This window comes from Oncorhynchus clarkii, chromosome 1, assembly GCF_045791955.1.
Source record: "Oncorhynchus clarkii lewisi isolate Uvic-CL-2024 chromosome 1, UVic_Ocla_1.0, whole genome shotgun sequence".
Lineage (NCBI taxonomy): Eukaryota > Metazoa > Chordata > Actinopteri > Salmoniformes > Salmonidae > Oncorhynchus > Oncorhynchus clarkii.
This window is the reverse complement of record NC_092147.1, coordinates 59,896,575-59,923,525: the sequence shown is the minus strand read 5'-3', so window position 1 is coordinate 59,923,525 and position 26,951 is coordinate 59,896,575. Positions and strand designations below refer to the sequence as shown.

At 42.4% G+C, this 26,951-nt stretch overlaps 1 protein-coding gene across 1 annotated transcript; it reads right to left on the bottom strand.

The window, feature by feature from the left end:
- Nucleotides 1-455: 455 nt before the first annotated feature.
- LOC139409801 (HECT and RLD domain containing E3 ubiquitin protein ligase 4) lies at nt 456-24,152 on the bottom strand. Its single transcript, XM_071155180.1, has 25 exons — nt 23,804-24,152; nt 21,982-22,046; nt 21,585-21,871; nt 21,300-21,459; nt 20,987-21,063; nt 17,664-17,885; nt 17,479-17,570; nt 11,990-12,120; nt 11,560-11,720; nt 11,378-11,454; nt 10,983-11,110; nt 10,777-10,836; nt 10,410-10,521; nt 9,959-10,148; nt 5,608-5,780; nt 5,274-5,393; nt 5,049-5,147; nt 4,660-4,827; nt 4,298-4,441; nt 3,917-4,083; nt 2,136-2,202; nt 1,925-2,007; nt 1,509-1,692; nt 1,322-1,424; nt 456-1,207 (listed from the first exon to the last, which is right to left on the bottom strand). The coding sequence occupies exons 3-25, from the start codon at nt 21,808-21,810 to the stop codon at nt 999-1,001; spliced, it is 3,153 nt and encodes a 1,050-aa protein (XP_071011281.1). The 5' UTR covers nt 21,811-21,871; nt 21,982-22,046; nt 23,804-24,152; the 3' UTR covers nt 456-998.
- Nucleotides 24,153-26,951: the final 2,799 nt, after the last annotated feature.

The window sequence follows — 26,951 nt, the reverse complement described above, 5'->3', positions numbered from 1 at the left end:
AGGTGCACCTGTGTAATGATCATGCCATTTAATCCGCTTCTTGATATGCCACATCGGTCAGGTGGTTGGATTATCTTGCGAAAGGAGAAATAAGCTTTTTGTGCGTATGGAAAATGTCTGGGATATTTTATTTCAGCTCATGAAACATGGGACCAACACTTTACATGTGTTATTTTTTTTCTTCAAATCATACTTTCCCCAATGCCACATACACATGGAATATAAATCCATTAAGTGATGTATAACGTGAGCGTTATCTACAGTTTAGTGTAGTTTTTGTGAAGTAATTATAAAGCACCGAAGTGTTATCGCAATACACATTTTAGAGGAATTATATTGATAAACAAAAGTCATGTTGGTACTAGCCTATAATTTCCACAAAAATGCAATGTTTTAGAGCAGCATTCTAACAGTTGAAGCCAAAATTCATATACACAATACCAATGGCTGTAATGTTTTATTTTTTATTTGTCTAGTTTTAAGGCTTACAGCCAAGAACTTCCACGCAACATCAAATGCTCACATTCATACCATGTTTTTACCATGGTAGATTCATTTCTATTCATGGTAGAAATTGCCAAAGTAGAAGATTCATTTAATTCATGAACAGTGCTATCTTGTGCCAGCTGAGCTCAAAGATTTTATACCAGAACTTTGGCCTATTTAGACAGGTTTATATCCAAACACGGGTAAAAGCTAATCTACAAGAGAAATATCAAACAATATGAATTGAATTTGAACTCAACTGGGTCTTCAATATTGTGACGTGTGAAACTGTAAATGATGCTGAAATATCAAAGCAAAGATTGGCCTTGAATTAGAAAGCCCTCAAGCCTCTTGCATAACCATTTGCCCACCTGCAAATGCTGCTTAGTCTGTTCCATTTCACGCCAGTGACAGTGCTGCAGTCTTAAAGCAGGAATCGAGTCAGTTGACGGGGCAAAGACGTGTGCATGAGACAGTCTGGGTGAAGCTAGGCATTGTCTGTGTGCCATTCGTTAGGCCAGGTTGAAACCTTGATTGTGATCTATGGCTTGGAGAAGCTTGTTTTGGAGCGTCTCCCGGCTGCTGTATTTGGGCAGGTCCAATAGGTTGAAGCAGGTGTGTGCAACGGGCAGGTAGTGTTCCCCGCCTCCCGTGGGTTGGATCACCAGCTTCAGGCTTTTCATGCCCAGGATGGGAATGCGGTCACTTCCTGTGAGAAACACTGAAAATACAATACACATTACTTCAGTGCCAAAAGCATTTAAGCAGTAAATAGCCCCTGCTAGCATGGCATTGTGACATGGCAGTCTGAATGCTTTCAAAGAGAGTGCCTTACAGAGAAAGAGCTTCTTCTTCTCCAAAGAGAGATCATGGAACACCTCCCAGAAGAACTTAATGGTTGGATTTTCAGCCCAATACTCTCCTTTATACTCAGTGCTCTGGTGAAAGAAACAAATTCCATTACTGTACCACTCCAAGACCAATTTATATATCATTCAAGCTAAATGGGGACACCTCTGCACCTTTTCAAGCTCTTTCCAATCGTAGTTGGTGTTGCCAATGACCATGGCCTGCAGTTCGTTGGGCTGGAACAGCTCCAGGACTTTGCCACCACACACTTTGTGGAAGCCTGCGAAAAAGGACTCGAAAAGCGCAGCCACTGATTTATTGAAGATGTAGTCCACGTATGCAGAGACAAACTCAGGCCTGAGGGGGAACGCCATGAAAAATAATATTCAGAAACGAATCAGCAGACACTCAGAGGCTCTCTACATATGTTTAGACACTCAGACAAGACATACGATTAAGCACCATTTTGTTACAGAACTACACATTTGTTCAAAAACTTTGAATCAAATCAATCCACTTAACATTCAGCCTGACTTTGTCGCTAAGTAGAAGTTCCATTAGAAGAACTTGGAATACTCTGTAAAAGTACCTGTTTGAGTTGTCAACACAGATATCCATGCCATTTGGAACCAGTTCTAAGACCTCTGTGGCGCCAAAGTTTTCCACTGTAACCTGAAACAAGTTGGACAAATTACATCGACTTCCTCTAGTAAGCCTTGCACACGTCACCCCTTTGCCATCTCTAGACAAGAGATTCAGCTACCTAAAGTACATTGATGTAAAAAAAAATTGAAACCTACGGTGAAGTTCAAGCAGAATGTGTCTTCAACATCATCCTCTGTGTAGTCTAGTAACTGCTGCAGACTCCTGGTTTTCAGTGAAAAAAGGGACAATTGCTCATACTACAGCCCACGGTGCAGTCGGAAAGTATGCAGACTCGTTGACGTTTTCCATATTTTGTTACGTTGATTGTTTTTTCTACTCAATCAACACACAATACCCCATAATGATAAAGCAAAAACAGGTGTAGAAATTTTTGCTAATGCATATAAAATAAAAAAAATGGAAATATCACAATTAAATAAGTATTAAGACCCTTTACTCACTACTTTGTTGAAGCACCTTTCACAGCGATTACAGCCTCAAATCTTCTTGGATATGATGTGACAAACTTGACACACCTGTATTTGGGGAGTTTCTTCTATTGTTCTCTGCAGATCCTCTCAAGCTCTGTCAGGTTGGATTGGGAGCGTCGCGGCGCAGCTATTTTCAGGTCACTCCAGAGATGTTCGATCGGGCTCCGGCGGGGGCCACTCAAGGATATTCAGAGACTTGTCCCAAAGCCACTCCTGCGTTGTCTTGGCTGTGTGCTTAGGGTTGTTGTCCTGTTGGAAGGTGAACCTTCACCCCCAGTCTGAGGTCCTGAGCGCTCTGGAGCAGGTTTTCATTAAGGATCTATCTTTCTCTCGATCCTGACTAGTCTCCCAGTCCCTGCCGTTGAAAAACATCCCCACAGCATGATGCTGCCACCACCATGCTTCACCGTAGGAATGGTTCCAGGTTTCCTCCAGAGTTCAATCTTAGTTTCATAAGACCAGAGAATCTTGTTTTTTATGGTCAGAGTCCTTTAGGTGCCTTTTGGAAAACTCCAAGCAGGTTGTAGAAACATCACAAGGATGATCAATGGAAACAGGATGCACCTGAGCTCAATTTTGAGTCTCATATCAAATGGTCTGAATACTTATGTAAAAAATAAATAAAAAATGTATTTTTATTTATCAATTCTAAAAACCTGTTTTCACTCTGATTATTGGGTATTGTGTGTAGATTGATGAGGGGAAACATTTATTTAATACATTTTATAATAAGACTAATGTAACAAAATGTGGAAAAAGTCAAGGCGTCTGAATACTTTCCAAAAAGCACTGTACACTTGAGTATACAAAACATTAAGGACACCTGCTCTTTCCATGACATAGAATGACCAGTTGATTCTAGGTGAAAGCTACAATCCCTTATTGAGTCATTTGTTAAATCCACTTCAAATCAGTGTAGATGAAGGGGAGGAGACCGGGTAAAGAAGGATTTTTAAAGCTTGAGACAATCTAGACAAGGATTGGGAATGTGTGCCACTCAGAGGGTGAATAGGGAAGACAAAATATTTAAAGTGCCTTTAAATAGGGTATGGAAGTAGGTACCAGGGGCACCGGTTTGTGTCAAGAACTGCAACACTGCTGGGTTTTTCCAGTTTCCCGTGTATATCAAGAATGGTCGACCACCAAAAGGACATCCGGCCAACCTAACAACTGTGGGATGAAATGCTTTTGACACCTTGTATAGTCCATGTCCTGATGGGGTCCAATTGCAATTCAATACTAATGTTGGGTATTCTCAGTGTATAATTTGTAATAAACTTTTTTGAAACAATCAAATTTGCCAATTTGTCAACCTTCTCATATCCTCTGATGCTCAAGAATCTTCCACAACCATTTATATTTTATTGCACCATGAAAGCAATAAGCATGTGCATCCACATTAGTGCTTAAGGGAACCCCCCAAGGTGCTTGACCCCTAAGCTGACCTCCCCACATCAGGCATCAGCTCCTTAAGATCATCCAACGTGGGGTTCCTCTTCAGCAGCTTCTTGTACAGGGCCACTGGGAAGTGGAGGTCCACGATGGTGAGGTTGTAGATGGCCAGCCCACAGATGACCCCGGTGAGGTGGAACAGGTCAATGTCCTCAAACGTCTGAGAGGAACATGGTCCATAGAGTGAGGAAATGCAACCAGGATGGTGTCCAAGCATACCAGTACTTCAGATTTTAAACAGAATACCACAACATAAGACTACTGGGAATGCCTTGACAAAGTGTCAACGTAAAGCTAGAGAGTTTTCTGAAAGGGCACAACGCACATTTCACTGGAATGAAACAAGATTGAAATGTATCAATAGAACAGTGTACCTTGTTTGCAAACCAGATCAGCCTGGACTCCTCGTAGTATCGGAACATGCCGTATTTGGGGTCCAGGAGCTCTCTCATGATGAGAAGGAAGAACTCCTTCCGCACACCCCCTGCATCGACCGCCTCTTCTCCAACAAAGATCACCTGCATTGCAAAAACATAACCATCAACTCCAGCGTACATCTAGGACAGCAGTCTCAACAGTCTGATCTGACAAATTCAGGTTCAGGGTTGTGTTAGGCAACGGAAGAAAACAGGGAGGGGAGAGGAATGTCAGGATAAGATATGCTCATTTTTGTGTTGCTATAGCGTGCCCTAATGAACACAACCCAGGTGTGATGGCAGAGGGTAAACAGGCTAACCTTCAGAGGTTTCTTGTAGTCGACGTTCTTGGACTTCCTGAGGACCTCCATGGTGTCCCCGACGATGTTCTCCCTCCTCACAATGAGGATGAGGCAGGGGTTAACAGACTCCACCACGGGAAGGAACATGGAGCTGAAGTTCTGCCGCTGTGCCTGGTCCACTGCCATCTAATGACACCAGAAACAATTCTAAATCCATTCAACCTCTACAGCGCTTTTCATTATACAGAAAAATCTCAAGGTGCTTGAAAAGCTAAACAAGCAAGCATAAGACAAAAAAAAAGAAGAGCTCAACCGTCATGGTGCAACTACAAGATAAATCATGGAAATTGTCACACAATCAATTATTTTGTTCAATGTGTAAAAACAAATGACTCATTCATCCTTACCTGCATTTGAATAACAGCATCAGTTTGAAGCAGGGTGGTCTTTGCCTGGGCATCAAACACGAAGGGGTACTTACAGAGGGTGACCGCACTGTCATGAGCCTAAGGGGACAGAAGCAATAACTTAGGGTAGGATATTAACGACAGCATTTGTAAAAAATGAGATTCCATGGGTTCTCAATAACATTGTGCATTCAGGGATCGTAGTATTGAAGTTGCTCAACTCACCATAGAGTACATCTGCTGTTGAATCCATGTGATGTAGTCGTTTCGGATGTCTATCAGGTCATCCAACTCGTGAATGTAGAATTTGTCGTACTGTATGATATGTCCGGCTCTTTCGTTCACCTAGGAGATCAATAAAAATAAAATAAAAACGGTTAACCCTGAGGCATTTGAAGGAAAAGCAAAACATTTTAAAAATTAAAACAATAAATGTTTCCGTCTATAACTAGGAGTAATGTGAGAAATAATGCTCTTCTACAGTATTGCTTGAATCACGCCATACAGCTCGGCCCCATAGTGTGAATCCGGCGTATGTGATTTGTGTATGAACACTCACAGCGTGCAGGATCTCCAGAAGCTTGAGTGCCGTGTCCAGGAAGCAGGTGAAGACCCTCTGCTCTGAGTGGGGGACTCCCACCTTGTGCATCTTCAGCAGGTAAACCACCACCACCTTATACAGCTCCACAAGCCTCTGGAAGACTGGGGCTTCGAATTGAGACCACCAGTTGCCTGGAACAGTACAGAGCAAAGCAAGAGACGTAAGACAATTTGGATGCAAAAATCGAATAAACTAAGAGGTTTACCTGACCACATAGTAGAATCTATAAAAACACTTTGATTGAAATCAATGTTGAATAATCAATCAAAATACCAAAACCTGCTAATACATCAATTAAATACCCAGACTTAATCTCTCTGAACAGTTTGCTGCTCCATTATGTTCACCGAATATACAGCTGAAGTCGGAAGTTTACATACACTTCGGTTGGAGTCATTAAAACTCATTTTTCAACCACTCCACAAATTTCTTGTTAACAAACTATAGTTTTGTCAAGTCGGTTAGGATATCTACTGTGTGCATGACACAAGTGATTTTCCCAACAATTGTTTACAGATTATTTCACTTATAATTCACTGTAACACAATTCCAGTGGGTCAGAAGTTTACATACACTAAGTTGATTGTGCCTTTAAACAGCTTGAAAAATTCCAGAAAATGATGTCATGGCTTTAGAAGCTTCTGATAGGCTCATTGACATCATTTGAGTCAATTGGAGGTATACCTGTGGATGTATTTCAAGGCCTACCTTCAAAGTGCATCTTTGCTTGACATCATGGGAAAATCAAAAGAAATCAGCCAAGATCTCAGAAAACAAAAATTGTAGACCTCTACAAGTATGGTTTATCCTTGGGAGCAATTTCCAAAAGCCTGAAGGTACCACGTTCATCTGTACAAACAATAGTACGCAAGTATAAACACCATGGGACCACACAGCCGTCATACTGATCAGGAAGGTGACGCGTTCTGTCTCTTAGAGATGAATGTACTTTGGTGCGAAAAGTGCAAATCAATCCTAGAACAAAGGACCTTGAAGATGCTGGAGGAAACAGGTACAAAAGTATCTATATCCACAGTAAAACGAGTCCTATATCGATATAACATGAAAGGCCGCTCAGCAAAGAAGAAGCCACTGGTCCAAAACAGCCATGAAAAAGCCAGACTACGGTTTGCAGCTGCACATGGGGACAAAGATTGTACTTTTTGGAGAAATGCCCTCTGGTCTGATGAAACAAAAATAGAACTGTTTGGCCATAATAAACATTGTTACATTTGGAGGAAAAAGGGGGAGGCTTGCAAGCCGAGGAACACCATCCCACACCATGATGCTGCACGGGGGTGGCAGCATCATGTTGCGGGGGTGCTTTGCTGCAGGAGGGACTGGTGCACTTCACAAAATAGATGGCTTCATGAGGAGGGAAAGTTATGTGGATATATTGAAGCAACATTTCAAGACATCGGTCAGGAAGTTAATGCTTGTTTTCAAATGGGTCTTCCAAATGGACAATGACCCCAAGCATACTTTCATAGTTGTGGCAAAATGGCTTAAGGACAACAAAGTCCAGGTATTGGAATGGCCATCACAAAGCCCTGACCTCAACCCTATAGAACATTTGTGGGCAGAAATGAAAAAGCGTGTGCGAGCAAGGCCTACAAACCTGACTCCGTTACACCAGCTCTGTGGAAGGCTACCCGAAACATTTGACCCAAGTTAAACAATTTAAAGGCAATGCTACCAAATACTAATTGAGTGTATGTAAACTTCTGACCCACTGGGAATGTGATGAAAGAAATAAAAGCTGAATTATATCATTCTCTCTACTATTATTCTGACATTTCACATTCTTAAAATAAAGTGGTGATTCTAACTGACCTAAAACAGGGAATATTTACAAGGATTAAATGTCAGGAATTGTGAAAAACTGAGTTTAAATGTACAGTCGTGGCCAAAAGTTTTGAATGACAAATATTAATTTTCAAATTCTGCTGCCTCAATTTGTATGATGGAAATTTGCATATACTCCAGAATGTTATGAAGAGTGATCAGATGATTTGCCATGCAAATGAACTGAATCCTAAAAAAAACATTTCCAATGCATTTCAGCCGTGCCACAAAAGGACCAGCTGACATGTCAGTGATTCTCTCATTAACACAGGTGTGAGTGTTGACGAGGACAAGGTCTGTCATGCTGATTGAGTTGGAATCATTGTTCTTCCTCTGTCAAACATGATTACCTGCAAGGAAACACGTGCCGTCATCATTGCTTTGCACAAAAAGGGCTTCGCAGGCAAGGATATTGCTACCAGTAAGATTGCACCTAAATCAACCATTTATCAGATCATCAAGGACTTCAAGGAGAGCGGTTCAATTGTTGTGAAAAAGGCTTCAGGGCGCCCAAGAAAGTCCAGCAAGCGCCAGGACCGTCTCTTAAAGTTGATTAAGCTGCGGGATCAGGGCACCACCAGTACAGAGCTTGTTCAGGAATGGCAGCAGGCAAGCTTGTCCGGAGAAGGTGAGCGCTACCATCAGTCCTGTGTCATGCCAACAGTAAAGCATTCAATTTTGCATAAGAACATAGCCATGAATAAAGAATGGTACCAACACATCCTCAGAGAGCAACTTCTCCCAACCACCCAGAAACAGTTTGGTGACGAACAATGCCTTTTCCAGCATGATGGAGCACCTTGCCAGAAGGCAAAAGTGGCTCGGGGAACAAAACATCGATATTTTGGGTCCATGGCCAGGAAACTCCCCAGACCTTAATCCCATTGAGAACTTGTGGTCAGTCCTCAAGAGGCGGGTGGACAAACAAAACCCCACAAATTCTGACAAACTCCAAGCATTGATTATGCAACTATTTATTATTTTACCTTTATAGGCAAGTCAGTTAACCTCTTGGATCTCTAGGGGCGCTATTTCATTTTTGGATAAAAAACGTTCCCGTTTTAAGCGCGATATTTTGTCACGAAAAGATGCTCGACTATGCATATTCTTGACCGTTTTGGAAAGAAAACACTCTGAAGTTTCAGAATCTGCAAAGATTTTGTCTGTAAGTGCCCCAGAACTCATTCTACAGGCGAAACCAAGATGATGCATCACCCAGGAATTAGCAGAATTTCTGAAGCTCTGTTTTCCATTGTCTCCTTATATGGCTGTGATTGCGCAAGGAATGAGCCTACACTTTCTGTCGTTCGCCCAAGGTCTTAGCAGCATTGTGACGTATTTGTAGGCATATCATTGGAAGATTGACCATAAGAGACTACATTTTCCAAGTGTCCGCCTGGTGTCCTGCGTCGAATTCGGTGCGCAATTGCCAGCTGCTTCCACTTTACCATTTGATTCAGGGGAGAAAGCATGTGTCCAAGAACGATGTATCAATGAAGAGATATGTGAAAAACACCTTGATGATTGATTCTAAACAACGTTTGCCATGTTTTCAGTCGATATTATGGAGTTAATTTGGAAAAAAGTTCGCGTTTTGAGGACTGAATTTTCGGTTTTTTTTTGGTAGCCAAATGTGATGTATAAAACGGAGCTATTTCTAATACACAAAGAATCTTTTTGGAAAAACTGAGCATCTGCTATCCAACTGAGAGTATCCTCATTGAAAACATCAGAAGTTCTTCAAAGGTAAATGATTTTATTTGAAGGCTTTTATGTTTTTGTTGAAATGTTGCGTGCTGGATGCTAACGCTAAATCCTTTGTTTGCTAGCTACTGTTACACAAATTATTGTTTTCCTATGGTTGAGAAGCATATTTTGAAAATCTGAGATGACAGTTTTGTTTACAAAAGGCTAAGCTTGCGAGATGGCATATTTATTTCATTTCATTTGCGATTTTCATGAATAGTTAACGTTGCGTTATGGTAATGAGCTTGAGTCTGTATTCCTGATACCGGATCCGGTATGGGGAGTTCCAAGAGGTTAAGAACAAATTCTTATTTTCAATGACGGCCTAGGAACAGTGGGGCAGAACGACCTTGTCAGCTCAGGGATTCGATCTTGCAACCTTTCGGTTACTAGCCCAACGCTCTAACCACTAGGCTGCCATCAGTCAGGATGTGGCCCAGAAGTTAATTGACAGCATGCCAGGGCGGATTGCAGAGGTCTTGAAAAAGGGTCAACACTGCAAATATTGACTCCCTGCATCAACTTAATGTAATTGTCAATAAAAGCCTTTGACACTTATGAAATGCTTGTAATTATACTTCAGTATTCCATAGTAACATCTGACAAAAATATCTAAAGACACTGAGGCAGCAAACTTTGTGGAAATTAATATGTGTCATTCTCAAAACATTTGGCCACGACTATATGTAAACTTCCGACCTCAACTGTAGCTACTTACCAAGCACCTTCAGTGGAGCCTCTTTCAGACTGATGAGTGCCTTGGCAAAAGGGATGGCCAGAGTCACGTATGTGTTTGGGTCGCTGAAGAGAGGACACTCTGGCAGGGTGAGGTAGAGTCTCAGGGCCTCGATGTCTGGAGGGGAGCTGCTTAGTCTGGGAATCAGGTTCTTTTCCAGACTGGCTGCAATCTGACACATGAGAGCACAGTGTCATGTTTAATGCTATAACAATTCATACAGAAGGGTGGCAAACATACATATATTGTAGTTAAGTGGATAACTGTCATTTTAGCCAGCTAGACTTATAATATACCGACTCCCTTTATTTGCACCACTAATTGGAATACCCTACAATGCTAAAGCGTCAACAAATGTCATAACATGAGGATTAATATTTTTTGGTAAACCATACTTCAAAAATCAAATTACTCTCAGCCATGTTCAAGTCACCTGCTGTGCAATTTCTGGATAGTCATGTTGAACGACTCTGTGAAACAAGAGGCGAGCCATGTTCATGTCCACCCCTGAGCATTTACTGCTCGTGTTGTAGTGATCTGGATGGCTACACAAAACAGAGGTTCTCTTCAGTAAAACATGAATCAATGACAATAGAACATAGCAAAAGCTTTAATTCATAGAGTAAATGTTGACACTTCAGAAATCTTCAATGAACATGCAGACTGATCGTCCCGTTTCAGTTGAAGGCAGACAGTTGTATCCTCCTTTCCCAAAGTTTTTTTCCTTCTTCAATTTTTTTAAATTTTATTATTTCAATACTTTCAGTAACATTTTCAAAGTGAAGTGCAATTGATATTACCTGCCAGCCAGAAAGCTTCCATTGAGGCAACTTGCAGAGGAAAACACAAGATCGATCTCGCTACAAGAAAAAAGTCAAAGAAAAACAGTGTTCAACACAGGCTCATGCAGATACACAATCTAGCTGGGACCAAAAAAAAGCCACTGTTCATCCATACTATAGCTAATTCTAATTTATGAGCGTATTTTGAGAAGTGAGGATTTTACTTGGAAATCTCTTGTGGGAGTCTTCCGTGTGTATAATGGTTCAGCCATCTCTGAGTGAGATCAGCAGATAAGGTGCATATGTGTCTTCTGGGATCTGGTATTCTGATGTCGTCAGGCACCAGAGGGTTCTAGCAGAATAAATTGTATTAAATTACTTAAAAATTACAAAAAGTAAACCATTTCACTATCATGAACATGTAAACGGTAAGCATTGACATGTTTTCAGCATGTGCAAGTCTTTCTGACATGTTTACAAACTATCACCAAAATCCCCAAATAGGATTGGCAACACTTCATGTATTAATTTCCCTCATGCAAAATAAAACATTTGTTAGCGCAGAACCTTAGTAATGAGGACTCTTGATAAATTAGGGCTGGTGAGGTATGAAAATGACCTGGGGAGTGTAACAGTGGGCAAAGCTCTGGTCCCCTCCAGCATAGATCCTCTTAACACAGCAGCCCTGCTCCATGTCTGGAATATAAAGTTATGATCAGTCTTCTGAATCAAAGATTCAAAGCAGATGCAGAAACTTGAAGTGTTTACCTGTGGAACCCGTCTGAGGGGGCCTGCACTAACCTGCGATTGTGGGCGTCGGGCCATTGTAGGCCACCCAGGGGCCTTTGACTGGGGCAGGGCTGTTCCTGTTGGATGTGGAGCGTGTACCGAGCTGCCCGTTCCCTCCCAGCCCAAATGAATCCATCTTTCCAGAGGAGGGGATGAAGGCCAGAGTGTGCTGTCTTGAAAGGACATACAAAATGTCACAAATGTTTCTCAAGACACCATGTGTTCTATGATGTTAGTGTTTTAGGAACTTTGAAATGTCAGCCCAAATACTTGTCTCCCCCAGATACCATAGGTTTCAGATGCATGCATTTCCCCTCACGCTACACATGATTTTCAAAATCTTTCTGGAGACTATGGACTTGGTGAATCTGCTTTGTGTATTCTAAAACAGACCAGTGCCACATTTGAACGCAGAGACAGCGCAGCAGACAGTGTGCTGTACCTTCCACAGGATATCTGTGTGACTACATTTCCCATGAGCTCAAACACCTTCCTGGGGTTGATCTCATGGTTTGTAGTGTTATGTCCAAGCTGGCCATACCCTCCTGCTCCAAATGTAAACACACCTCCTTCCTATGAAAGAAACAAAACAAAATCTTAAGGAGGTGAAAGGGGTTTCAGAATGTACACTAAACAAAAATATAAATGCAACATGTAATGTGTTTGTCTCATGTTTAATGAGCTGAAATAAAAGATACCAGAAATGTTCCACACACACAAAGCAGATGTGGCATATCAAGAAGCCGATTAAAACAGCATGATCATTACACAGGTGCACCTTTTGTGGGGACAATCAAAGCCCACTGAAATGTGCAGTTGTCACAACACCACAGATGTCTCAAGTTGAAGGAGTGGGCAATTGGCATGCTGACTGCAGGAATGTCCACCAGAGCTGTTGCCAAATAATTAAATGTTCATTTATCTACCATAAGCCGCAGTATTTGGCAGTATGTCCAACTGGCCTCACAATAGCAGACCATGTGTATGGCGTCTTGTGGGCGAGCGGTTTGCTAATGTCAACTTTGTGAACCGAGTGTCCCGTGGTGGCGGTGAGGTTAATGTATGGGCAGCCATAACACAATTGCATTTTATTTATGGCAATTTGAATGCAGAGATACTGTGACGAGATCCTGAGGCCCATTTTCGTGCCATCCATCTGCCACCATCACCTCAGGTTTCAGCATAATGATGCACGACCCCATGTCGCAAGAATCTGTACACAATTCCTGGAAGCTGAAAATTACCCAGTTCTTCCATGGCCTGCATACTCAGATGTTATCCATTGAGTATGTTTGGGATGCTGTGGATCGACATGTTCACGACAGTGTTCCAGTTTCGGCCAATATCCAGCAAATTCGCACAGCCATTAAAGAGTGGGACAACATTCCGCAATCAACACCCTGATCACATTATGTGAAGGAGAGGGGTCGCGCTGCATGAAACAAATAGTGGTCACACAAGATACTGACTGGTGTTCTGATCCACGCCCCTAGCTTTTCTTTAAGGTACACTACATGACCAAAAGTATGTGGACACCTGCTCGTCGATCATCTCATTCCAAAAACATGGGAATTCATATGGTGTTGTTCACCCCTTTGCTACTATAACAGCCTCCACTCGTTTGGGAAGGCTTTCCACTAGAGGCTGGAAGATTGCTGCAGGGGCTTGCTTCCATTCAGCCACTAGCATTTGTGAGGTTGGGCACTGATGTTGGGCGATTAGGCCTGGTTCGGAGTCAGCGTTCCAATTCATCCCAAAGGTGTTCGATGGGATAGAGGTCAGAACTCTGTGCAGGCCAGTCAAGTTCTTCCACACTGATCTCGACAGACCATTACTGTATGGACCTTGCTTTGTGCACGGAGGCATTGTCATACTGAAACAGGAAAGAGCCTTCCCCAAACTGTTGCCACAAAGTTGGAAGCACAGAATCGTCTAGAATGTCATTGTATGCTGTAGCGTTAAGATTTCCCTTTATTTGAACTAAGGGGCCTAGCCTGAACAATTATTGCTCCTAAACCAAACTTTAGTTGGCACTATGCAGTTGGGCAGGTAGCGTTCTCCTAGCATCTGCAAAAAACAGATTCGTCCGTCGGACTGCCAGATAGTGAAGCGTGATTCATCACTCCAGAGAACGCGAGAATGTGTGTGGCTGCTCGGTCATGGAAACACATTTCATGAAGCTCCTGATGAACAGTTATTGTGCTCACGTTGCTTCCAGAGGCAGTTTTGAACTCGGTAGTGTGTGTTGCAACCGAGGAAGACGATTTTTAGGCGCTACGCACTTCAGCTGACCTGTTCTGTGAGCTTGTGTAAGCTACCACTTCACGGCTGAGCCATTGTTGCTCCTAGACGTTTCCACTTCACAATACAGCCCTTACAGTTGACCGGGGAAGCTCTAGCAGGGCAGAAATTTGACAAACTGACTTATTGGACAGGTGGCATCCTATGATGGTGCCACGTTGAAAGTCAGAGCTCTTCAGTAAAGCCAGTCTACTGCCAATGTTTGTCTATGGAAATTGCATGAATGTGTGCTCAATTTTAAACACCTGTCAGCAACAGGTGTGGCTGAAATAGCTGAATTCACTCATTTGAAGGGGTGTCCACATCCTTTGGATAGATAGTGTATCTGTGACCAAGTCATGTGAAATCCATAGATTAGGGCCTAATGAATTTATTTCAATTGACTGATCTACTTATATGAACTCTCTCAGTAAAAACTTTGAAATTGCTGCATGTTGCATTTATATTTTTGTTCAGTAGGAATGAAATAACAATGCACAGTGCCTTCAGAAAGTATTCATACCCCTCTACTTATTCCACATTTTGTTGTGTTACAGCCTGATTTCAAAAGGGATTACCTTTTTTTCCCCTTCCCCCTCACCCATTGACACACAATACCCCATAATGACAAAGTAAAAATATGTTAGATATTTTTGGCTAGTTAATGAAAATTAAAAAACATGTAAATTAGATATTTCTAAGTATTCACACTCGAGTCAACCTTTGTCGGCGATTACAGGTTTGAGTCGTCTTGTGTATGTCTATCAGCTTTGCACATCTGGATTTGGGGATTTTCTCCCATTCTTCCTTACAGAGCTTGAGAAAATCTGCTAAATTAGATGGGGAGCGACAGTGAACAGCCATCTTCAAGTCTTCCCACAGATTTAATGGGATTCAAGTCTGGGCTTTGGCTGGGCCACTCAGAGACACTTGTTCTAAAGCCATTTCAGTGTTGCTTTGGCTGTATGCTTGGGGTCATTGTCCTGTTGGAACAATCTTTGCCCCAGTCGAAGGTCGTTTGCACTCTGAAGCAGGATCTCATCAAGGACTTGCTTATATTTGGCTCCATTCATTGTTCCCTCTATCCTTACCAGTCTCCCAGTCTTGCCACTGAAAAGCATCCTCATAGCATGATGCTGCCACCACCATGCTTCACGGTAGGGATGGTGTTAGACGGGTGATGAGCTGTGTCTGGTTCTCTCCAGACATAGTGCTTTGTATTCAGACTAAAGAGTTATATTTTTGTCTAATCAGACCACAGAATATTTTGCCTTATGAGCTCAGTCTTTCACGTGCCTTTTTGCAAACTCCAGGCGTGCAGTCATGTGCCTTTTTCTAAGGAGTGGCTTCCGTCTGGCCACCCTCCTAGAAAGCCCAGATTGGTGAAGTGCTGTAAAGACTTGTTTTACTGGCAGGTTCTCCCATCCCAACCAAGGAACTCCATAGTTCTGTCAGAGTTGTCATTGGGTTATTGGTCACCTCCAGGGAGTCTTGGCATTTCCATATTTTTTTTCCATTTCCTAATCAACACTATAAATTGTTTAATATCCTTCCCCAGATATACACTGAACAAAACATTGGGAACACCTGCTCTTTCCATGACAGACTGACCAGGTAAAAGCTATGATCCCTTCTCACTTGTTAAATCCACTTCAAATCAGAGATGAAGGGAAGGACACAGGTTAAAGTATTTATAAACCTTCAGACGATTGAGCCATGGATTGTGTATGAGTGTCATTCAGAGGGTGAATGGGAAAGACAAAAGATTGAAGTGCCTTTGAATGGGGTTTAGTAGTAGGTGCCAGGCGCACTGGTTTGAGTGTGTCTAGAACTGCAAAGCTGCTGGGTGGACTCCAACCAAGTTGTAGTGCCATCTCAAGGATGATCAAAAGAAATTGAATGCACATTAGCTCAATTTGGAGTGTCATAGCAAAGCAGTGTGAAAACTTACAGTAAAAGTCCAAAGTTTGGACACACCTACTCATTCAAGTGTTTTTATTTTTACATTGTAGAATAATAGTGAAGACATCAAAACTTTGAAATAACACATATGGAATCATGTAGTAACCTTAAAAAAAATCTATATATATTTGAGATTTTACATTCTTCAAAGTAGCCACCCTTTGCTTTGATGACAGCTTTGCACACTCCTGGCATTCTCTCAGCCAACTTCATCTGGAATGCTTCTCCAGTCTTGAAGGAGTTCCGACATATGCCGAGCACTTGTTGGCTGCTTTTCCTTCACTCCGCGGCCCAACTCATCCCAACCCATCTCAATTGGGTTGAGGTCAGATGATTGTAGAGGCCAGGTCATCTGATGCAGCACTTCATCACTCTCCTTCTTGGTCAAATAGCCCTTACACAGCCTGGAGGTGTGTTGGGTCATTGTCCTGTTGAAAAACAAATTATAGTCCCACTAAGCGCAAACCAGATGGGATGGCGTATCGCTGTGGTAGCCATGATGGTTAAGTGTGCCTTGAATCCTAAATAAATCACTGACAGTGTCACCAGCAAAGCACCCCCACACCATCACACCTCCTCTTCCATGCTTCACGGTGGGAACCACATGTGGAGATAACCCGTTCACCTACTCTGCGTCTCACAAAGACATGGTGGTTGGAACCAAAAATCTCTAATATTGACTCAGACCAAAGGACAGGTTTCCACTAGTCTAATGTCCATTGCTCGTGTTTCTAAGTCTCTTCTTTTTGGTGTCCTTTAGTAGTGGTTTCTTTGCAGCAATTCAACCATGAAGGCATGATTCACGCAGTCTCCTTTGAATAGTTGATGTTGAGATGTGTCTCCTACTTGAACTCAGTGAAGCATTTATTTGGGCTGCAATTTCTGAGCCTGGTAACTAATGAACGTATCCTCTGCAGCAGTTAACTCTGCGTCTTCCTTTCCTGTGGCAGCCCCCACGAGAGCCAGTTTCATCATAGCACTTGATGATTTTTGCAACTGCACTTGAAGAAACGTTTAAAGTTATTGAAATGTTCTGGATTCACGGCCCTTCATGTCTCAAAGTAATGATGGGATGTCATTTCTCTTTGCTTATTTGAGCTGTTCTTGCCATAGCCCCATTTGGTAAAATACCAAGTCCATACCATCTTCTGTATACCACCCCTGGTAACAACACAACTGATTGGCTCAAACGCATTAAGGAAAGAAATTCGACAAATTAATTTCTAAGGCCTGTTAATTGAAATACATTACATGTGGCTACCTCGAATCTGTTTGAGAGAATGCCAAGAGTGTGCAAAGCTGTCATCAAGGCACAGGGTGGCTACTTTAAAGAATCTCCATACGTGTTATTTCATAGTTCTGATGTCTTCACTATTATTCTACAATGTAGAAAATAGTACAAATAACTAAAAACCCTGAAATGAGTAGGTGTCCAAACTTTTGACTGGTTCATTTTCAATAAATATGCAAAACTTTCTAAAACATGTTTTCACTTTGTCATTATGGGGTAGTGTGTCTAGATGGGTGTGAGAGAAGAAAAAAAACGATCATCCATTTTGAATTCAGGCTGTAACAAATCATTTTGAATAAGTCAAGGGGTATGAATACTTTCTGAAGACACTAAGTGTAGTTATACTTAGAGTACACTACTACATACAGCTATTACCTCACTGTGTAAGAGGAAGTTACCTTTGTAAGTGCGGCAGTGTGGTCCTCCCCACAGCAGATGTAGATAACCCTCTGTGACCTGAGGGACTTGAGCTGGGCTGGATAATACCGATCTGAAATATTATTTGGTTTCATGTTATATCTTCTGGCTTCTTTTCAAAACAGATTAACAGTGAGTCACAGGAAAGTTGCTTAGTCAGTCTTACCATTGTTGTCATTGAGGCCGAGTTGCCCAAACTTGTTGCGCCCCCAGCCAAAGACGGCCCCTGAGAATGTGAGGGCAAAGCTGTGAGCACCCCCTGCTGAGATCTGGATGAAGGGAATCCCCTGTAAAGACTGGATGACTTGGGGAGTAGAGATGCCTTGTCCAGCTACTCCCAGCCCTAGTTGTCCGTATCGGTTTTGTCCCCATGAATAGACTTGGCCTCCTAAACAAGGGAACACATTTGAAGTATTTAATATAAGATGGGAAACCTAATCAAGCAAATCGTTCAGAAAATTCCCTGTTTAAGTCCAATCAAACCAGACAGAAAGTGAATGCATTCTTTTCTGGCGAGCTCCGATTGGCTATTGCTGATCGTCCAAACTTGTCATTGCACATCTCACACTGCAGATTTTGTGCCGATAAAATGAAACATTTGAAAATATTGGGGCGTCTGGGACTGCTCAAAGATGAGATCGGTAGCCCACGGATTGCGTCTCTGACACGCTCACATTAAACAAGCGTCGGTGACGGCCACATGCCACGAGTAGGCAACAACATTGGGATTTTGTCTCCGATCTCAAAAACTTGTCTGGGACTGCTAAATTGGGGCCAAATTTGTATAGTGTACACCCGGTTTAAGGAAAAGCAAGAAGAGGATAGGGTTTGATTTAATCTGTCCATCCTCATTCATGCCTTACTGATCAAATTTTATTAGTAACATGCGCCGAATACAACAGGTGTAGGTAGACCTTACAGTGAAATACTTACTTACGAGGCCCTAACCGACAGTGAGGTTTCAAAGAATACGGATAAGCGATAAAAGTAACAAGTAATTAAAGAGCAGCAATAAAAAAGAGCAATATATGCAGGGGGGGTGCCGGTACAGAGTCAATGTATGGGGGCGCCGGTTAGTTGAGGTAGCATGTACAGTTGAAGTTGGAAGTTTACATACACCTTAGCCAAATACATTTAAACTCAGTTTTTCACAATTCCTGACATTTAATCCTAGTAAAAATTCCTAATTTTTGGTCAGTTAGGATCACCACTTTATTTTAAGAATGTGAAATGTCAGAATAATAGTAGAGAGAATGATTTATTTCAGCTTTTATTTCTTTCATCACATTCCCAGTGGCTCAGAGGTTTACATACACTCAATAAGTATTTGGTAGCATTGCCTTTAAATTGTTTAACTTGGGTCAAATGTATCGGTTAGCCTTTCACAAGCTTCCCACAATAAGTGGGTGAATTTTGGTCCATTCTTCCTGACAGAGCTCGTGTAACAGAGTCAGGTTTGTAGGGCTCCTTGCTCGCACACGCCTTTTCAGTTCTGCCAACACATTTTCTATGGGATTGAGGTCAGGGCTTTGTGATGGCCATTCCAATACCTGGACTTCGTTGTCCTTAAGCCATTTTGCCACAACTTTGGAAGAATGCTTGGGGTCATTGTCCATTTGGAAGATCCATTTGCGACCAAGCTTGAACTTGTCTTGAGATGTTGCTTCAATATATCCACAATTTTCCTACCTCACGATGCCATCTAATTTGTGAAGTGCACCAGTCCCTCCTGCAGCAAAGCACCCCCACAACATAATGCTGCCACCCCCATGCTTCACGGTTGGAATGGTATCCTTCGGCTTGCAAGCCTCCCCATTTTTCCTCCAAACATAACGATGGTCATTATGGCCAAACAGTTCTATTTTTGTTTCAACAGACCAGAGGACATTTCTCCAAAAAGTACGATCTTTGTCCCCATGTGCAGTTGCAAACCGTAGTCTGGCTTTTTTATGGCGGTTTTGGAGCAGTGGCTTCTTTCTTGCTGCGCTGCCTTTCAGGTTATATGTGGATATAGATACTTTTGTACCTTTGCTTCCTTTTGTTCCTTTGGTGTTGTTCTGTGATTGATTTGCACTTTTCGCACCAAAGTACGATCATCTCTAGGAGACAGAACACGTCGTCTTTGACCTGAGCGTTCTGACGGCTGTGTGGTCCCATGGAGTATATATTTGCGTACTATTGTTTGTACAGATGAACGAGGTACCTTCAGGCGTTTTGAAATTGCTCCCAAGGATAAAACCGACTTGTGGAGGTCTACAAATTTTTTGTTTTTGAGGTCTTGGCTGATTTATTTTGATTTTCCCATGATGTCAAGCAAAGAGGAACAGAGTTTGAAGGTAGGCCTTGAAATACATACACAGGTACACCTCCAATTGACTCAAATGATGTCAATTAGCATTTCAGAAGCTTCTAAAGCCATGACATCATTTTCTGGAATTTTCCAAGCTGTTTAAAGGCACAGTCAACTTAGTGCATGTAAACTGACCCACTGGAATTGTGATACAGTGAATTATAAGTGAAATAATCTGTTTGTAAACAATTGTTGGAAAAATTACTTGTGTCATGCACAAAGTAGATTTCCTAACAGACTTGCCAAATCTATAGTTTGTTAACAAGAAATTTGTGGAGTGGTTGAAAAACAAGTTTTAATGACTCCAACCTAAGTGTATGTAAACTTCCGACTTCAACTGTAAGTGCTACGGGTCGGTAGTCATTTAGGCAGGTTACCTTTGTGTTCTTGGGCACAGGCACCATGGTGGTCTGCTTAAAACATGTTGGTATTACAGACTTGGACAGGGAGAGGTTGAAAGTGCCTTGTGAATGTTGACCTGTCTAAAGGTCTTACTCAAATCGGCTGCGGAGAGTGTGATCACAGTCTTCCGGTACAGCTGGTGCTCTCATGCACGTTTCAGTGTTATTTGCCTCGAAGTGAGAATAGAAGTAGTTTAGCTCGTCCGGTAGGCTCGTATCACTGGGCAGCTCTCGGCCGTGCTTCCCTTCGTAGTCTAATGGTTTGCAGGCCCTGCCACATTCGACGAGCGTCAGAGCCGGTGTAGTACGACTCGATCTTAGTCCTGTATTGACGGTTCGTCGGAGAGCAAAGCGGGATTTCTTATAAGCTTCCGGGTTAGAGTCCCACTCCTTGAAAGAGGCAGCTTTCTGCCACTTTCAGATGTCACTAAACTGAAATATAAAGCATGAATGAAGCAACATTTTATTTATCTATCCACATGTATTGAACAAACTCACCATAATGATTGTATTGAATTGTGTTAAGTAAACGTTTCAGAGAATTTCCCACAATTATCTTTAGGCTGAGTTTTGCTGAAAACCGTCAAAGGATAGTCCTGTGCATCCTTGGCAAAGGGAAGTAGGTAAGGACTGATAGAGCGTCCTTTCATTTTTCCTTGCTACCCGTCAAACTTCCAAGTCACCAAAGGCATTAAGAACTTTCCTTTGCCTTAAAGGACTATTCGAATGTCCCCTTACCTCTAGACAGAGCATGGGAGTGCCGATATCCACAGGCTACCTGAGCAATTTCTACATCTGATAAACTCTTGATGTTTCTGAGGGGGGGAAAAAAAAAGTCCATTAAAGTAAAGTAATCATTATGCTGTTGTGAAATATATCTATACTACATGTCAGGCACATGAATCACTTATTTTAATTTTTTAAATACCAACATGCAAAGAGTATCGGTACAAATGGGGTCATGTTCATACACGTTGAGTTGTACACATATCATTTATGAACAGGATTATGCTTGAACTTCCAGAGGACTTTAAAGTATTATTTTATTCACCTGGGCACACGTACACATTCTTCAAAGTTTGCAAGGCCCAGCTGTCCATCTGTGGCCAAGCCCCATGCAAACACTTGTCCTTTGTCATTCAGTGCGAGAGTATGGGCCTCCCCACATGACACTGCCACAATGTTCTGTGCATCTAGTGCCACAACCTGCTCTAAGGGGAACACAAAGCATTTAACATGTTTAACACATTGATTTACCACACCACAGTTAATCTAAAGATAGTTTTCAACCAAATACGGCGTTAGACTGACCCATTTTGGTACATGCAACACTTACCTGGTTTCTTTCGAGACTTCTCGTGCCCCAGCTGCCCAATGTCATTGCAGCCACAGGTGTACACAGTCCCGTCTCCCAGTAGAAATGTGGTGTGCCGTCGGCCACATCCGATATCACACACCTGCTTCCCATGAAAGAAATCACATTTCCGGGGCTCCACCACAATCTCCTCATCGATCCCGCCCAAACCTAGCTGACCGAAGGAAGCATTTCCCCAACACAGCATTGCCACCGCCCCCCCTCTAGCCCCACTCCTGGTGTGGACCAGGTCAACAGGATTACAGTCCCTGTGAAAGGATGAGAGAAATAGCGTCAAATAAAGTCAACTAGAGTCAAATAAATTACATGACGAGGTCTGTTACGGAGCACAAAATTGTCAACATCCAGAAATACATACGTTGTGGCAAAGAAGTCCTGATATCAAGTTGTGTACACCACTTGGGCCATCTGTGACTGGGGAATCTGTGATGGAAAGCACCAGAAACAGACTGAAATAGTCTTGTAAATACTGTCACATTACACAACAGATTGAATGACCACAGAACAGCATTCCAGAGTACAATGTCTGTGTGACATCATCCTGTGCAGTGCACTAAATTAACTCTTGAATCATGACAGTGAGGATACCTCCATTTTTTTTCTGGGGTTGATTAATACCCTACTGATCCTATAATTCACTCACTTCTGTAACGGCCCGCATTTAGGCTTCTTAAGCAGAAGAATGAATGCCCCACCCTTTGCTGATAAGGAATGTTTAAAGCACTATTTTAGTGATCTGATGAAGTATTTTTATGAGCGAAGATGTCTCATTGTTAATTTATATGAATGTGTGATGTTTATCTAGTGCTGTATATGATTTATATGAATATAAAAGGCCTCACAATGCTGGAGGTGTGCGGTTATTCTCAAAAATGTGCTTAGTATCCCCTAGAAAGGCCTGGAACATCTTTACTGCGGTGCAGTTCAGATTCTTATCTCACGTGTTGATAGACACCAGTTAAAATGTCACTGAAGTGTCAGTTGTGTCTGTTGTTTTCACAAGTATAAGTCCAGGTCTATCTACTTGCTAAATGACTTCATGGCATTGCAAGTGTGATAGCCTGGAATCTTCTCTGACAGAGTAGCTAGCTAGCCACTATAATTAGAATGCCTCTGTCAGGTGTGCGTGTTGAGTGTCTCATAATGGGTCTCATCAACATAATCCAAAAATGGGTGCGGTAAGTGGTTTACCCCATTAGATCAAGGGGATGAATTAATTACACATATACACACATATATATATATATATATATATTTTTTGCACTAACAGGGCCCTACACCCTCACACATAACATGCACATATATTTATACAGACTACACACCCACTCACATACAAGCTGCTGCTACTCTGTTTATACTATATCCTGTTGCCTAGTCACCTTACCCCTATACATATCTACCGCCATCACTCCAGTATCCCTGCACATTTTAAATATTGTATTGGAACTGACCCTGTACTTTGCGGAATGGCTTGTTTAATAATAATATTTCAAATTGTTTTGTTCCCCTGACACTTGCCCTAGAATATTTGTATAATTACATGTTGTTGTAGAAGCAGATGTCTTAATGTCACATGCACAAGTAACGTTACAGTGAAATGCCTTTCTTGCACACTAAACCCAATAATCAATAACGATGTAATACTTACTTACTTATTGAGTTCTAGTATTACATCTTTATTGATTATTGGGTTGAGTTCGCAATAAAGGCATTTCACTGCATTTCAACGTTACTTGTGCATGTGACATTAAGACATCTGCTTCTACAACAACATGGAATTATACAAATATTCTAGGGCAAGTGTCAGGGGAACAAAACAATTTGAAATATTATTATTAAACAAACCATTCCGCAAAGTACAGAGGTAACTTACCATCTAAAAAAGGGAACATTATGATGCCTCCAATTATAAGGGCTGTACTATTATTTCACGACACAAGTCAGCTAGTTAGTTAACATTTTTAGCTAGTTAACGTTAGCTAGCCATCTAGCTACAGCGATCCACCGTTCAGTTGTCCGCGTGCAGCACGGCAGTGCCTGCGTTCTAACTGGCTGTTAATCAAGACAGACCTTCACAGGTAAGTTATATGGCTAACTAGCAGTTAACCCACACTAGCTGCCTAAATAGCAGCTAAATATGGACAAACCCCGCCTATGTGCCGCAAATGGATTCAGCTTACCTGTTGCTAGCCAATGCAATGGTGGCAAACGATGGCACGCACGAAAGGTCTGAAATGTTTTTCTTGTATTAGCAAAATTTCGATGACCAGACTTGCTCGGAAGGTGTAAAATGTAGATAGTCATTGAGTTCAGGCAACTGCTGGCGCCACATACCAAAATCGTTTGCTATGCACTGTCATATTAATGACTGTAGCTTTATATGCCGTGTCATACACACAGAAGAAAAGCACTCGAACATACGGTAATCAAAGACTGTAATGTTCTAGAGTTTTTAGAAACTGGATGTGACGACAAAGCCACCCTCTTCTTCTTCTCTGGTATAATGATGTGCGTTCCGCCACCTAATGTGCGGGTGGATGACAAAGATCCCAAAAAGAACAAATTAATGCAGCGTAAAAAATATCCATACAAACGATCAAAAATATATTTTAACTAAACAAAATCAACCTTCTTTTCTGTTAAAATCCAAAATTCGAATCAGATCCCTAGACAGGCTCAGAAGGATCCTGTGAGGGCGGGACGTTTTCTGGCGACAGTAGACCTTGCAGTGAAAAGGTCTTGGAGCCCCAAAAACGTATGGGCTGCAGATATAGTGATACCAACTTCTTGGAATCCTTAGACACATGTGCAGTACAATTAATAACTGTGGCTATAAATGCTACAAAATCCACCTTCTTCACAATGAGCATATCCGTCTTGACCCTCTTGACTCGCTTCACCACCTCCACATAGGGAATCTGCTGTGCAGCCCTGATCTTTGACAACTCAACCTCTTTCACCCTAACAGGGCACTCAAGGAAGTCCGGAGTATGATCCCCACCACAGTTGCAACATTTTCCATTCACAGTATATTCAATAACATAATTCTTCCATCTGCAAACATTTGACACGTGGCCATATCTTTTGCAATTCCCAGAGTGTAATTGTTTGGACACAAATGCTCTCACCGCATACCTCACGTATCCAAGCTTCACATGTGCAGGTTGTCTCCTCAACCAGCAATAGTATTGATAGGCTTTTCTCCTTCTTTCCATTTACCATACTGGTCAGGTGACATGCACTGATCACTCCTGGGATTTTCTGAATAAGGTAGTCGTCATCTAACAACACTCCAGACATACTGTAACTCCTTTGGCAGCTGCCCTTCTTCGAAGATCAATACAGGTTACTTCCGATGCGGTGAATTTTGCCAGATCCATTGCACGCGTCTTCTGTTTTTCATCTACACAATTAATCAGAACAAGGCCGCTTCTAGTCACCATGATTGAATCCACCTTTCCCACTGCTCTCTTCACAGTCCTTGATAGTACAAATGTATCTCCCAAATTAACCTCCTTGTCCACCTTGACATTGATCCATTAGCTGGTCTAAGGTCTGTTCTTCTTCTCTAGGATTATTCAGCATTTAAAAAAATAATGTTGACAGTAACATCTGTTACCTCTAATAACTCTGTTGCCGTATCCACAATAATAGTCAACCTGTCATTTCTGCTTTCCACAATCCGAGTCGTGTTAATAACCTTTCCAATGGCAGCTACGACGTCCATTTTATTTACTATCAAAGCGTCCTTTGACACAGCATGATTTCTGAACAGACCTGGAAACCATGTCAGGACTAGCAGAAGCACCAGTTCTGACAGTAGGACCTCTTACTACGGGAGCAGTCATAGTAGCTCCATCAGTCCACTGAGTAGTGACAGCGATCTGTCCTACAGCCTCTGCAAATGAGACATCATGATTGATTCTATATCTCTGGGCTTCTCTTGCCTCTCTCTGCACTTGTCTTGCCCATTCACCCTCTGCAAACAACCTTAGACTGTGGAGAATTTAGCAGTCGCTCGATTTACAGTTAGTGCATTCATCTTAAGATGACAACCACATATCACAGGCATAGAAAGTACAGTTTTCCTAAATAAAGTAGCTATCAGTAGAGGGGGGTCAAGTGCAAGTGCTGGTTAAGGTTTTCCTCAAGGTGAGGAGGAGGATTATATAAGATACTGTTTGAAGAGGAAGGGTTTCAGATGTTTTCAGAAGATGAGCAGGGACTTTGCTGTTATAGCTTCAAGGGGAAACTGGTTCCACCATTGGGGTGTAAGGACAGAGAAGAACTTGGACTGGACTGAGTGGGAGCTGCCCTCCTGTAGGGGTGGGAGGGCCAAGAGACCTGAGGTGGCAGAACGGAGTGCTCGGGTTGAGGTGTAAGCATAGCGGGCTGTAGCGTTCTGGATAAGTTGCAGAGGTTTGATGGCACAAGCGGGGAGCCCAGCCAACAGCGAGTTGCAGTAGTCCAGATGGGAAAGGACAAGTGTCTGGAATAGGACCTGCGCCGCTTCCTGTGTGAGGTAGGGCCGTGCTCTACGGATGTTGTAGAGCATGAACCTGCAGGAGTGAGTCACTGCTTTGATGTTTGCAGAGAACGACAGGGTCTTGTTAAGGATCACACAAAGATTCTTTGCACTCTGGGAGGGCGGCACTGTGGAGTTGTCAACCGTGATAGAGAGGTCTTTGATAGAGAGGTCACAGTGTCTCCTGACCCTCCTGTCTCAGCCTCCAGTATTTATGCTGCAGTAGTTTATGTGTCGGGGGGCTAGGGTCAGTTTGTTATATCTGGAGTACTTCTCCTGTCCTATCCGGTGTCCTGTGTGAATTTAAGTATGCTCTCTCTAATTCTCTCTTTCTTTCTCTCTCTCTCTCCCTGAGCCCTAGGACCATGCCTAAGGACTACCTGACAAGATGACTTCTTGCTGTCCCCAGTCCACCTGGCCGTGCTGCTGCTCCAGTTCCAACTGTTCTGCCTGTGATTATTATTATTTGACCATGCTGGTCATTTATGAACATTTGAACATCTTGGCCATGTTCTGTTATAATCTCCACCCGGCACGGCCAGAAGAGGACTGGCCACCCCACATTCCTCTCTAGGTTTCTTCCTAGGTTTTGGCCTTTCTAGGGAGTTTTTCCTAGCCACCGTGCTTCTACACCTAATGCAGGTGCTGTTTGGGGTTATAGGCTGGGTTTCTGTACAGCACTTTGAGATATCAGCATGTACGAAGGGCTATATAAATACATTTGATTTGATTTTGAGCGGGAAGGCCTTCCCCCGGGAGGAACTGCAGCTCTGTCTTGTCGAGGTTGAGCTTGAGGTGGTGGG

What these genes read in the sequence shown, in the direction of transcription:
- LOC139409801 (XM_071155180.1), bottom strand. Translation starts at nt 21,810, where the DNA reads ATGCTGTGTTGGGGAAATGCTTCCTTCGGTCAGCTAGGTTTGGGCGGG. An exon ending in ACACTGCCGCACTTACAAAG is followed by an intron (nt 12,121 to 17,478) that starts GTAACTTCCTCT and finishes TTTCTTTCATAG; the next exon opens with GAAGGAGGTGTGTTTACATT. An exon ending in GGCTCCACTGAAGGTGCTTG is followed by an intron (nt 5,781 to 9,958) that starts GTAAGTAGCTAC and finishes GTACTGTTCCAG; the next exon opens with GCAACTGGTGGTCTCAATTC.